This window comes from Harpegnathos saltator, unplaced genomic scaffold (assembly GCF_003227715.2).
Source record: "Harpegnathos saltator strain DR-91 unplaced genomic scaffold, Hsal_v8.6 scaffold37, whole genome shotgun sequence".
NCBI lineage: Eukaryota > Metazoa > Arthropoda > Insecta > Hymenoptera > Formicidae > Harpegnathos > Harpegnathos saltator.
In genome coordinates this window covers 221,714-235,143 of record NW_020230172.1, presented here as the reverse complement: position 1 = coordinate 235,143, position 13,430 = coordinate 221,714, and the positions used below count along the sequence as shown (strand labels likewise).

At 52.9% G+C, this 13,430-nt stretch overlaps 1 protein-coding gene across 3 annotated transcripts in view; it reads left to right on the top strand.

Annotated features, from left to right (window-relative positions):
* Window positions 1-13,430, top strand: part of px (MAP7 domain-containing protein plexus) — a 94,637-nt gene that overhangs the window by 73,229 nt on the left and 7,978 nt on the right. For all 3 annotated transcript variants that reach the window (XM_011150404.3, XM_025300476.1, XM_025300477.1), the window contains 4 exons: window positions 9,814-10,064; window positions 12,129-12,376; window positions 12,770-12,928; window positions 13,076-13,221. In XM_011150404.3, the coding sequence (XP_011148706.2) occupies window positions 9,814-10,064; window positions 12,129-12,376; window positions 12,770-12,928; window positions 13,076-13,221 (804 nt within the window). The remainder of the gene's footprint in view (window positions 1-9,813; window positions 10,065-12,128; window positions 12,377-12,769; window positions 12,929-13,075; window positions 13,222-13,430) is intronic.

The window sequence follows — 13,430 nt, the reverse complement described above, 5'->3', positions numbered from 1 at the left end:
GAAATTTAATATCGTCAACGACAACCCCGGCGTCTCTTCGCCGCGTCGTCATCTTCGTCGTCGTCATTTTCGTCAACGTGTATCGTATCGTATCGTATCGTATCGTATCGCTCGACAGGGATGGTTAGAGGGAAAACTTTGCCCGGCAAAGGCAGCAGCAGCAGCAGCACTCCCTCTCGAGTCTTTTTTCAACGCTTTAATATCGAGGGGCTGCTCGCGGCACTCCCCGACTGTAGAGAGAGAAAAAGAGAGAGAGAGAGAGAGAGAGAGAGAGAGAGAGAGAGAGAGAGAGAGAGAGAAAAGACCTTCTTGCTTTTCACCCTTACGCCGCCATGTTTCCCAACCACCCTGTGTACGGCGCAGATGTGCGCTTCGAAAAGATCGCGCTGGGCGCCGCCCCTCGTGTCGAATTTCTTCTGTAACTTATCTTAATTTCACCTTGTAATTACGCTCGGGATAAGGTTGCGCCGGGACCGTCGCCGCTCCCCTCGGTTTCCTCCACCCCTCCTCGATACCGATCTTTCTTAGCGCAATTTCCAAGGCGTGTCTTAGCACGACTCTGGATTCGGATTGTCGACTTCCACGACGAAGGGCGGCTACGCCAGCGAAAATCTTCATTTGCAAAAAATAGATTCGGAGTTCTTATCGCGCGGAAATGGTGACTCTTAGCCTCTTCGGGGAGGAATTTATTAAAATCACAAAGAGAGTGGCTTCATTTCAAAGTGACAAATGTGACGTTCGCCGATATTGAGCAAAAACATTTTTCGTTTCGCCTGTTTCCGGCGAATTTGCAGTTCGCAATTTGCAACTTTGTCGACGATGTTTTTACATTATAGAAAGAAAAATTGAACGCATCTAGATCTAGACACGTGTCGGTATCCTTGAGGAAGTTAACAATTAACTCAGTTACAATTGTCCCCCGACATCCCGCGAGTAGAAAGCTCATTAATAATAAGCGCGCTTGGTGCTTTCTTGAGCGTTTCTCTTTTTTTTTTTTTTTTTTTTCCAGCCAAGCCGCCTTCAATCGCGCTCCAGAGTTACGATATAATTTTTCAAGAGCACGCCGCGTATCGATTTCTCTCCGCGTCGTTGACGCTTTCGCCGCGCGCGCTACCCTCGGCGATTACGTCGTCTTACCGGCCAATAAAAAGCGAACGTACACGATTAACATTTCATACAGTGTACACGTGTGCCAACGGGAACCAAGTACACTAAGTATACCACGGAGTGACTTTTATCCCCCCGGGTGGCGGAGAGAGTAGGGGGAGGCTCTTACGGCAGCAAGCCGCGGCGAGAGCGCGAGTGCACGCTGCCCTGTGAGAGTAAATCGCCCGGCGATTTGCCGTTAAAAATAATGTTAACTTTCGCCTCGACAGCACGCGATTTCGCCGCGGTCGCCGGCTATTATCGACCGCGTTATTTTTACCCGGCAAGCTAGACTGAGAGCGATCGTCACGACCCGCGTTAAGATTTCATGGGCGACACTCTCCGCGCGATGCGGCCGCTGACACACACGCGACACGCGCGCGCACGAGGACTATGAAAATTTATGCCCTCGGAGTTCCCGAAGGTGATGACGAAGAACACGATCGGACGGGCAAACTGTTCGAGAAACTTGGACGTACTAGCTGAGGGGACGATCGTCAGCCAAGGGGTAGTCGGCGGTAGGGGTGGATGGGTGTTCCATCCCGACGGGGAAATCTCGCGCTCGACGTATTTCCGCGGTGAGAATTTCCGTCTCTCGGGCTTGAGCAAAGAATTCGGGGAGAGAAATTTAATCTTGGCATTTCGTGCACACGTCGCTCGCCGGCGCAAGTCACCCCGGTGCGTGCACCCCCTGTCTGCATCATATCGCTGGGAATTTTGTAAGTCACGGCTCCGCTCTTACTTATCGCGCCTTCGTCGTAGTTGGTCGTGTCGGACGACGACCGCGTTTTGTGTGTGTGTGCGTCTCTCTCTCTCTCGCTCTCTCTCTCTCGCTCGCTCGTTCGCTCGCTCGCTCGCTCGCTCGCTTACTCTCCCTCGCACCCTTGTTCGCGTTTCCTTCCCTTCCGGTCGTCGTAGGGCGTCCCTTTTCACGCGTCGCTTACTCCCAAATCTCAGTGAGCAATTCCGACCCTGGGCACGATCCGGCGTCAGTGTTTTACTGCGCATACCGGAAGTACCCCGGGGAGAAGACGTCGGTGAGCAACGTCTTCTCTGCTCGCGGTCGAGAGCCATGTCTTATGCATAAAAGTCTTATGTATAAGACGTCGCGTGACGATAGTGCTGTGTAGCAACCGGAGCACTCGGCGTATACAACCCCGCCGCCATGTCGGCTGTGGTGGTTTCGCACTGCAAAAATATTACGACCAATCGCGCGACGAATGCTCGCATTGTTCGACAAATATCGACCAACGAGCGGGAGAGGCTTGACGAATTTTACGGCGCGCCCTCAGGCACCTCCTCGGGTGAGATTGCGAGATGCGATTGTTGATGGCAAAGTTCGAGAGACAGAGCAGACACCCCAGCAGTGCACAATCGCGGACAGGAAGATTGTCCGCACTTCGGAAATCACACAGAAAAATATCTGGCAACTTCTCGCCTGCGATCGTACGAATTCGCGAATGTAGCCGCGAGTCGCGCAGCAAAATCAGCGCGATGTTGAAATACGAGCGAGCGACTTCTTGCGTATTCTTGCGCAAGGACCGGCGGAAAGTTCGCAAAATTAAGATTTCCACCGCGGCCGACCGAGAGAGACACACGAGGGCGAGAGGCGGCGATTCGCGTTGCGTTCGTCGCGACGTTATATCGGTGATTAAAATTTACCGGACGGGGGGGACGTGAATAAACGGGTGGCGCATCAGGTACACGACGCTCTAAATAATTCATGCCGCACGAGGCATCAGGTACACGCGTTCGCCCGCGGTCCACGTTATTTCGCCGGCAGCGTCGCTCTCGCGCGACGCCCGGCGTCGCGGCGCTCAACTCTCGTCGGGGATTTATGCGTCCGCTGCCGGAACGATACCCGTTTATCGCGACGCGAGAATCGATCGAACGGCTCGCCCCTCGCGCGAACGCGTACGGGGAGGAAGGAGGAGAGGGAGAGGGGAAGGGAGAGAGAGAGAAAGAAAAAGAGGGTCGGGATCCCTGCAGGATGGAGGGAATTTTATCCTTGCGCGAGCGACGAAACGACGCGAGGACGGTGACGTCCTCTCTCTCTCTCTCTCTCTCTCTCTCTCTCTCTCTCTCTCCTCCTTCTTCCACCTCCTCCTCCTGTGGCGTTCTCCTATTATGCTTCGCGCTTGCCATCCGCGTCGATGGTTTTGTCAACCTTACAGAAATCGCTTTCCACCTGTTGTCTACCTACCTACCTACCTCGCCGGCACTTACACTCGCCGTGAGACGACGAGCCACATTTTTCGACGCGATTTCTTTCTTTGCGCCCTCGGCGCAATTAGACGCGGGCTAATCGAGAATTCTGGCACGGCTCCCTTATAAAAGCGATTCACTTTAATTAAAAAATGTAACGATCGATAATATTTAAATGAGCAGCGTGTATACACGGAGGGGAATTCTCGTGTTAAAGTGCTCTCCTCTAAAGTGATGCAAGAAATTTTTGCGGTTTTCATGACAATTGTTAATAAGCGAAAGACAAAATGACGAGACGCTCTCGTAATTTCCTTGCTGGCTCAATCTCTTGTGCGAGAGAGTGCTGATTTCAAAAAACAACAAGAATCTTTGTTTTAATATAGGATATTAAAAGATAATTGTCGATGAATATTGCCGTGTAAACGATGTTTGTGCGGCATCGTCATTTACAACGATATTCATCGGACGTTTAATTACAAAAGATTTAACGAATCATCATATTATCGACAGTATATTTTGTCAAGACTGTCGAGCGTTTAATTCGCGTTGCTGGTTTATAAACGCCATATCCTCGATGATAGATCGACCTGCTGCTTTGCCTCGATGCCTCCGCCCGTAATCAACCTTTTATTATCGCGACCGGTTCGTGACTCTATAAACGATATAAAATGATGATCGCCTCGCTCCCCTGCCCCGCTTCAGCGACGCGACAATTATCTCTTTGTGCGTTTGGCATTGCCGATTAATATCTGTCGTACGAAAATGATAATTACTTTATCGATTATATTAAATCGACGTACCTGGCCCCTCCTTCGACAGGCAAATGCGCGAAGCGCAAAGGATTTCCTTTGACGTATGCGCCGGCATAAATGCGCTTTATCCCTTCGCGCAACGTGATCTCTGGCGCGTTCGAATAAATTTTATCGCCGGCGCGCCGGCGAGTCGCTGGCGCGGGAGAGGAAAAAGAGACGATAAATATATATAAGCGAGATTATGGCGTGTTAAAGAGAGAGAGAGAGAGAGAGAGAGAGAGAGAGAGAGAGAGAGAGAGAGAGAGAGAGAGAGAGAGAAATCCTCCTGATAGAGAAAGGGAGCGTCTTTATCGCGAGGCGAGGCGACGCCTGCTCTCGCAGCGGCGAGAAATCGCCAAGTCAATATCACTTAGCGCGATGCCGCGACCTCGTCGTCGACTCGTTAATATCTCTTGTATGCGCGGCTAAGTCTTCGTGCCCTTAAGTACTTGGCGAACTTTCCGACATCGTCGACGTATACGAGCACACCCCGCCGCGCGCCGAGTCTTATCGCGAGCCCCGGCTACGCCCAGCCGTCCCTTGTAATCCGGGACACGGCGTATAATGGCCCGGTAAACGTGAATCGCAATAACTTCATCGCGCCGGCGAGGTGTTGCAGGCGACACGCGAGATAAAGCGATACTCTTTCGCGCGCGGGCGCTTTGTAACGCGTCGCAGCACGAACTTCCTCGTGAGACTTGGCGAGAGTTTGCACAGTCCGGGCTGAACTCGGGAGGAGAGAGCTCGTCTTGGCCGGGTGCCTTCGTGATGTCTTGTTTAACCCCCGACGCGCGACGAGAGGGGGGGTGGGTTGACGGATGACACCGAGCGACGTGTACTTGGAAGACTCGTCGGGATCGCATGAACGATCGCGTGAACTCGAGGTCTCGTTGAGCGTTCTCGAGGACGAAGGTCTTTATTAGGGCCGTTGCAGAAGGTTCCGCGAGAAAAATGGCGCGACTCGACCTCTTCTGTTTATTTCACGCTCGGGCTGCGGGATCGCGGGAGGACCTCGAGGACCGCAGGAAGCGCTGCTGGGAATGGGAAACAATGAGCTGTGAAGTCTCGCCGCTAAGAAACTACTCGTTTCGGATTCAAAAGTCTGACTCAAGAGGTCTGGAGGGATGAAAGAGGGTGGTGGCCTCCGCGGGGTTGGCGGGGAGACAGGTGCGATGTACACGACGGCCTGTGTGTACATCGGAAGCGGCCGATGAAAACACTTCGGTGTAAAAACAAAGTTAGTGGCGTAATCCGGTCGCCAGCCAGCGTCCTCCTTCGCGGGGAGGACGCGCCGCTCGGCGGTTTCCGCTCCCTCCGCCGCCTTCGCCTTCGCGTCGTCGCTCCTTTTCCTCCCTTTGCTCTTTCGCGGGGACACGAGAGAGCGCCGTTGATAGGGTGTACTGAGAGTCGCAGGGACCGTAACGGGCCGGATTCAGGCTCTTCCTGTCTTAGTGGTGTGGCGTTACCATGGTAACAGACTGTAAGCCGCTTAACACCCCCGGCAACCCCGCTGTCCTACCCCTCCCGCCGCGCGCAGCCTCCTGTCCCGAGCACGACGGAATCCTCGTGGCTCCGACACACGGAGTCAACCCGACTTCACCCCCCGCGTGATACCCGTGGCAGAGCGGGTAGCAGTAAATGTCGTTTTCCCCTCTCTTCTGCTCGCTACCCGCCCGCCTCGCCCCTGTGTCCCCGACCGGGCACGTTTTCGCACCCTCGTTGGTAACGAGCGGGCGAGAAGTCCCTCGACTCGGCACCGGGAGAGAGGATATCTCTCGTCTGTCATCGAACGATCGCTCTTCGTAGGAGGCGCGTAGTCGAGTCGGGAGAACGACGATTAGCGCGATGGAAGATACCGACCGCCGAGAGGTCGGGACGCAAGGGTGGGATGGGGTAGGTAAGTTAGCGGTAATCCTCATCGTGGGACGGAGTGAGGGAAGGAAGTTGTGGTCGCGGAAGTTTCGCCGACGAAGTGCGAGCGGATTCTGCCGGAGCGGACGCTGCCGTCTCGCGGTTTATTCAAACAGCGAGCGTCGGCGGCAGCGGGACGGGGGGGGAGGGGCGCCGGCAGTCCGCGAGAACAAAGGGGTGCCACAGCGAAGAGATAGTCTGCTATTAAATGAGAACGTTTCTCACGAGGAGGATGTGCAAACCCCTTCGGTGGTGGCGAGGACGGGCGTCGCGCGCTGCGCGCACGTGCCGCCGCGAGAAAAGAATCGACGGCGACGGATACCTTCCTGCCTTTGTCTTGAGCGACCGGCGTGACGTGCGTTGTCGGCCGTACTTGGTCGCCGGTTATTCACCGACCGCTAGCTCTCCCCCCGCCGTTGGCTTTTTGCCTTTTCGTCGAATCGACGAGCGCGCGCGAGGTGAGCGCGCACTGACATTATTGGAGCGAGAGAGAGGGGGAAAGAGAGAGCGAGTAGATATCAAAAACGACGAAACTGAATTCCGAGCGTCGCGCGCACGAGGAGGGACGAACAATGCGGACGAAAAGAAGTTCGGTTCCGGGCTGTTTTGGGGATGAGGACCGAGCGCGTACGGGGACAAGGACGAGATGGCAGTGAGGGATGAATAAAGATGGGCCGCGAAGATAGAGAGAAAGAGAGAGGGAGTGCGAGGTTGAAGGGAGAAAAGGACTCGAAACAGCGCGAAGTCGCCTCTGCACTCCGCTGATGAAGAATTCAATGGCGGGACAGACTCCTGTGTGTTGCGAGGGGGACGGAAAGGACCATCGGGCATTATCTCTTTGTTATTTTCTCGTTCCACCCCCGAAAGCGTTTTTCTCGCGCGAGGAAGGAAAGGACGAACGACCTCCTCGCTCTCGGTCGCTCCCTTGTGCCAAGACAAAGGGCGGTTCGCATGCCGATATGTGTCGGTAACCTTGATAAAAGAAAGGAAGTTGGAGATCGTCGCGGTCGCTCCGCGATCGTTTCTTCTCTTCCCGCGCGACTTGTTTTTCTTTTTATTATTATCATCATTATTTTTATTCTCATTAGTTCGATCGAGGCTCAGCGGGTATCGATATATTTGTCTGGCGGACTTCTCCACGGCTTTCTGCGCATTCGAAGCGGGAAACTTCAGAGAGACAATAATGCGCCTTTCCTCTCTGAGCATTCGCCGTCGATGTCATTATGCACTTTCTCGGCTGTTGAGAAAACGTAAAACGGATGGGAAGAAGGGAAAAACTAGGGGGGAGGAAGATATATGAAGCGTAAAAGGAGGATTGTCGAGCGAACGTTTTCTTTTTAATTCCGAATCGACTGTCCGAACAATTGAGGCGGAAATCAGTCGAATCCGCGTCATCGAAATTACGAAACCAAATTTACATCTTATAAATTGTCTCGAGTCATTCTCTTTGACACCTCTCGATCGTTTCACTAGTTCCGCACATTCACTCCGTGACATAATAAGCAAAACGTGTCGCAATGCCGCAATATAACAGCGCAATGTTGCGCGTTTGCATGTAAAACTTGGTGCAATATGATAAACAATATTATGAAGATGTAACAATATCATGAAAATGTAATGTTCGATAATACGCTCGGTATTGTTTGCATATTATTAAAAGTATAAAAAAGTGAAGTGCACGCTACGAAGAGAGCGTTGTTTCGCAAAACGTTTGTTTGTTCGTTGTTGTATTTATCGTGAGAGGAGCAGGGCGGAAAAACGGAGCCGCAACGTACTCCTTTTTTGGTCCTTTGGTCCTTTTCCCTGCAGCTTCGTTAGGAGAATATATCGCTTTTAAAAAAGCAAAAGAGTCTGACTTGAGAGCAGCCGAGTATGCATTTCCGAGGCGCTTCGAAATTTCATCTCGACACTCTCCATCGTGAATGAACGATCATCAATTGTCTCCCTTAATAATCTGAACAATTTCACCGTATCTTGTCGTCTCCGTGGGTAGCGGTACCTCGGCATTTGTCTTCGGTTCGCGATATTCTCGGCGCGAGGCGGCTCGAGTTACACAGCTCGAGTTAGAGCTGAAATTAATGCTTAAAGTATAGCTAATGTTCCGTTCGTTCGCATCTTACACTTCGCTCATTATTATGCGGCTCGGTTTTGCCGAGGCGGTCGTCATCGTCGCCAGCTCCTACAATCGACCGCTCCGCCGAGTTGTGCCGGATTAAAAATTACTGCTATCCCGTCGATTATTCGTCCTGTTTCACGGGTCGCAAACGGCGATTAATTGTCACCGTCGTTTGTCTAATTAACGAACGTCGCGGTGCGTGCAACGGGCTGGATATTTTATTACCTGTTCGCCCGGCGTCTCGCTCGCGCTGTAAATCCTAATTATTGTCGCCATCTGCGCGCGCGCATCGCGCATTTTATCACCTTATCACTCGTCGTTCCCGTCCTGACGTCGGGAATCTGAAAAGACGGAAATCGCGAGCGAACCTCCGAACGCCGACACTCGAGTCGAGCCGCGCGATGCGATTTCGTCCGACGACAGCATCGCGCCAGCCATTTCGCAGCGTCACGGCTGACGATCCTCGCTAAATGAAATTAATATCGATTCGTCGCGTGCGAGCCCGACGATATCTCCGACTGTTCGATGCTAATTGCCGCGCACTCGCAATTACCACCGCGTTATGTATCGAGCGAGCGAGATTACCGGGAATTGATAGGCACGTTTCACACCCGTATCCGCGCGATACCACATAGAGTGATTAATAATAAATGATTAAAAAAAAAGGTCGGTTTCGCACGCTACTCGGACGCTCATAAATTCGAAGCGCGCGTCGTCCGGTCTCACGTAGACACGCCAAGGTGAGAGAATCGGTATATTCGTACGCACCGCGATATCTGTGATTTGCGTACGCGCGCGCGCGTGTGTGTGTGTGTGTGTGTGTGTGTGTGTGTGTGTGTGTGTGTGTGTGTGTGTGTGTGTGTGTGTGTGTGTGTGTGTGTGTACACACATACATATATACGTATGCACACGCACACTCGCGGCGATACTTAGTCCCTTTCTTCTGCCTCTCGCCGCCCGCGGCTGTCTCGCAATTAATCTCCCACGAAGTCGATCATGCTCGGCCGACCTCCCTGGCGGGTCACGTCAACACGAGCGCGACCTCCGACCCGCGAGGAATTATGAGCCACGCTCGTTACCGAGCACGAGGGAGAATGCACGTGTGGAGACGACGGGGTCGCTCGTTAATCTCCGCCCGATAACGCCTCTTTCGCGGTACGAGACGCGTTATCGGAGGTTGTTACCGCGAGCTGCGTACTAGAGAGAGAGAGAGGGGGAGAAGGGAGGGGAGAGAAAGAGAGCGAGTTCGTCCACTGGACGACGATGACAGGGATGAGTTAAACGTCACGGCTGATTAAATTTCCATCCGGAAAGAAAATCAAGCGTGTGCGATGCGGACACGCATCCTGCGGAGCGGACGCGTGCGTCCTTTGAATGCGAGCAGATTAATTCGGTAAATCATCGCGACAACCACCTGGCGAGTCGCAGCGCTTCAACGTCTCGCGTCCGTGTCACGCCGGGGAGATCTCCGGCGAAAGAGCGGTTCACCTAACCGCGCGCGCCATGTCGACGTCGAGCAGAGCCGTAGATTTCTCTCTTTTTTCCTTTTTTTATGTTCTTGCTCCTCTTTACTCTCGATTAAGTCAAACACGTTGCGCAAATTTCGCACGAGCCCGAGCGCTGACCTCTCCCGCTTGCTTTCAGGTTTACAGCCTGCCAGCACCAAAGCCCAGCCAACCTCGATTGGCAAGTCCCACCGACCCAGTTCCGGTGTTCTACCTCAGGGTCACACTCCGGGACCTGGACCGGGCGGGCAACAGAATAGCAGGAGTTTCGCCGCAGCCTTGAGAAACCTGGCCAAGCAGGCGGGCCCGGCTCCTCAGGAAGAGGAACCCCGCGCCAGCCCGAAGAACCGGGCGCCACCTTCCTTGGTCAGAGGTCCTTCCCCTGCTAAGGTGAGTAATTACACCGGCCACGCTCTCGCTTTATCCTCTTCCACCGTAGAGGCAAGGAAGACCTCCTCTCGCGGTCTCGCGTTCGTTCGGGACAGAAGTGCATCCGCTTCAAAACGCGAACAAAGACGGCGGCACCCTCTCGACCTCACTCGGTGGTCCCATGATCGGAATAATAAGCATGTGTGCTCGGGGTATCACGGGCGCGCGCAGCTGAGAAAAATCGTTGACATCGGTCGTCTTGGGTCGGTGTTCGCCTCTGCGACGTGGACGGCGCTTTCTTTTCTTTTTTATTTCCTCTTTTTCCTCTCGTACGGTTGGGCTGATGAGAAATGTTGTAAATGGATGCGGAACAGCGCGGACACGAGACGAGGGTGCATATATTTTCTCTCTCTCTCTCTCTCTCTCTCTCTCTCTCTCTCTCTCTCTCTCTCTCTCTCTTTCTTTTTCTCTTTGGGATTTGTCGGGTCCGCTCATTACCGATGACACGATTTATTTTGTAAGATTAGCAGGAGCCTGTCGCGCGTAGGAAAGTGACGGTTGCGACGTTGCTTCGACGTTGAAACGACTTGGGGGAAATTCTTGCTGAGGTGCTTCTTCGGGATTCGTGCGTAAGCGACCGGATAATGTTCGCCGACTCTGAATTCGCATCTGGGGAAATTACGTCCCCGGTAGAAATTTCAATCGATATTTAACCGAGAACGAGACACTCTGTCGATGTCGGGAATTAAAAGCTGCCGATTGACGGCTTCTCACGCGGCACTTCCTCGCGTTCGGCAAAAGGTTCGTAATCGAGAGAAAGCGTGCGAATTCCCGAACACCTTGCGCGCGTGATATTGCGTTTCGGAGCTCACGCGATCTTAAGAAGTAATTGCTGACGGTAGGGGAGGAGGGGGGGAAGGATTACGACTCGTCACCAAAGGGGAGAAAGTGTCGGGGCGGTATATAGAATTACTAACGGCAAACGGCGCGGAAGGAAAAGAGAATGATTTCGCAAGCACGCGTCTCAAACGGCTTCGCGGGATTGCCGGTGGTGTCAAAGGCTCAAAGGTAGACCGAAAACGCAGCCAATCTCGATAACGAAATGAAAAAGGTGCTTGCTCGGGCGGAAAGCGAATAAGGTAGCTCAATTCCCGATAATCGCGAGATCAAAGACCCCCGGCTCTCCGCGCCGTCGTCGGCGCGATTGTATCGCCCGCCGTTGCGTTGCAAATGCGAAGCATCTCTTAAGCCTGATTCTCCAGTCTGACATGCCGGATTAAGTTAACGCGAAACTGAGCACGCGATACGCGCTTCCCCGGCCTCCTTTTCTTAATTCGCATTCTTCGTTCGCGATTTCACAGCATGCGAATTGGTCGTCAAAAGAGTCACCGATATTGTCGTGTATTGTCTGAATGCTTGCCAGTCACAATTATGCAACTTCTGCAGACACTGACAAACAGGGTCGAGAGAACGATGAAACGACATAGATCTCTAGCGCTGATAACATAGCCTAATTTTTTTTTTTTCGACGAGAAATTTTCATACCCGCTGCGACGGAGTTTCGCATCGACGCCTTGACCCGACCGGAGGTGCACGTTCTTCCTACCAATTTCCACGGCGAAGTCATCCGAGCGGCAACTCATTGCCGGTTCGGTGCACGACTTCGTTACAACGCCCAGCAATAAACTGCGAACCGCTCGTAACGTCTAAGTGGCGGAAGAGACTATAAGCTGAGGAAAATTTCAGGCAATTTGCGTTGCCCCGCGCCTTCCAGGAAATCGCCTCTGAAAATATTGTTAATTCTCGGGATACTCTGCCGGTTTCCCGCCATCTGGCTCGCGCTCTTTTTTCCCACAAAAATTCAAAAAGTTCGCAAACGTGCAAGCGTGTGTCGCTTTCCCGACTCTCGACAGGAATCGGCGTGCAATTCGAAGAGCAATCGCGACGTGCACTACTAATTATCCGAAATGAAGCGATCGTCGATCGTCGATCGTCGCTGATCGAATCGCTCGTTCGCGTCTTTTTCTGAGGGACGGGGAGTATGCTGCGCTTGCCGAGGAGTATCGTTGAAATTTGTCTTTCCAGGAGCGATCGACACATGAACGAAGACCCGAGGAGATTCCCTCCTTGTACACTACGACTGCCAGACCCGTTGAAAGCAGCAAGCACAGCGTAACTGCCGCGGCTACCGAGTTGCTGGCCCGTTCCGGTTTCCAGCCATACCGGCCCGAGCACCATCCGGCCCATCCACCGGCGTTCGCCCTGGATCCTACGACCTATAGCGCCTATCATCCTGGTCTCTACCCACCGCCACATCTGCAACACGCTTATAGGTGAGCAACGATACCGTCGATTTTAGCATATTGTCCTGTTAAGTGCTCTTCGACGAAAATCTCTCCTGCCGATGTTAGCCAACGCCAAAGTTGCCAAGCGGTTTTAATGACTGACCGGTTTGTAATTCATTATAAGAATAAGAATTGCACAAATTTACATAGTTTTGATGGACGTTGAGTAAAATTAAAAGAGACTTATCAACACGTGTGTTTGCATGACGTGTGTTTTTGCAAAGGTCTAACTTGTCATTTCAACCGCTGTCCGTAAGAAGTACGTCGCGTTAGTCGCCGGTAATTCTGGTGTTTAGAAAGAGGTTCGGCCATGCGACTTTTTTCTTCTGTTCTTAGATTAAGCTATTCCGTACTAACGTGATCTCGTGTACCGTTTCACAGATTAGAGGAACAGTTGTACTTGGAGCGGTGCGGAATGTTGAGACCGCCGTTGTTTCCCGGACTGCCGTCGTATCCTCTGTATGGATTGAGATACAGTCCAGACATGCTTCCTCCGCCGCCCGCCTCCCTGAGCCTCATGTCTCCCGTGATGCATGAACGGTAAGTAACGAGAGTATATACAAATATGGTAGGGACAGTGGATGGGGGGGGGGTGAACAGAGGCGATAAAAGAAAAAAGGACTCTTCGAGCGGTTGGGAGGACGGCGAATTTCTCAATTAACACGGCGATACGGTTTCTCGTTTCAGGCTGAAGCTGGAGGAGGAGCACAGACTGAGGCAAGCACGAGAGCAGGCTGCGTTGCGAGAGGAGGAGGAGAGGAGAAGAGCAGCGAGAAGTTCTGCTTCCGCCGCACCGGTACCCACTCCTGCACCTGCATCCGCCGATACTGCAGGTGAGCGAGTCGCTCCACCCCCCACTGCCTTTCATTAAAAAAGAAAGCGTCGATCGAAGCGCGATTGCGATCTGCCGGATCGCTCGTTAAGGCGCGGCCTCTTTTCTCGTGCTCCCCTCGCCCTCTCACTCTCTTTCTCTGCCTACCACTCCCCCCCCTCTCTCTCTCTCTCTCTCTCTCTCTCTCTCTCTGTCTGTCTGTCTGTCTCT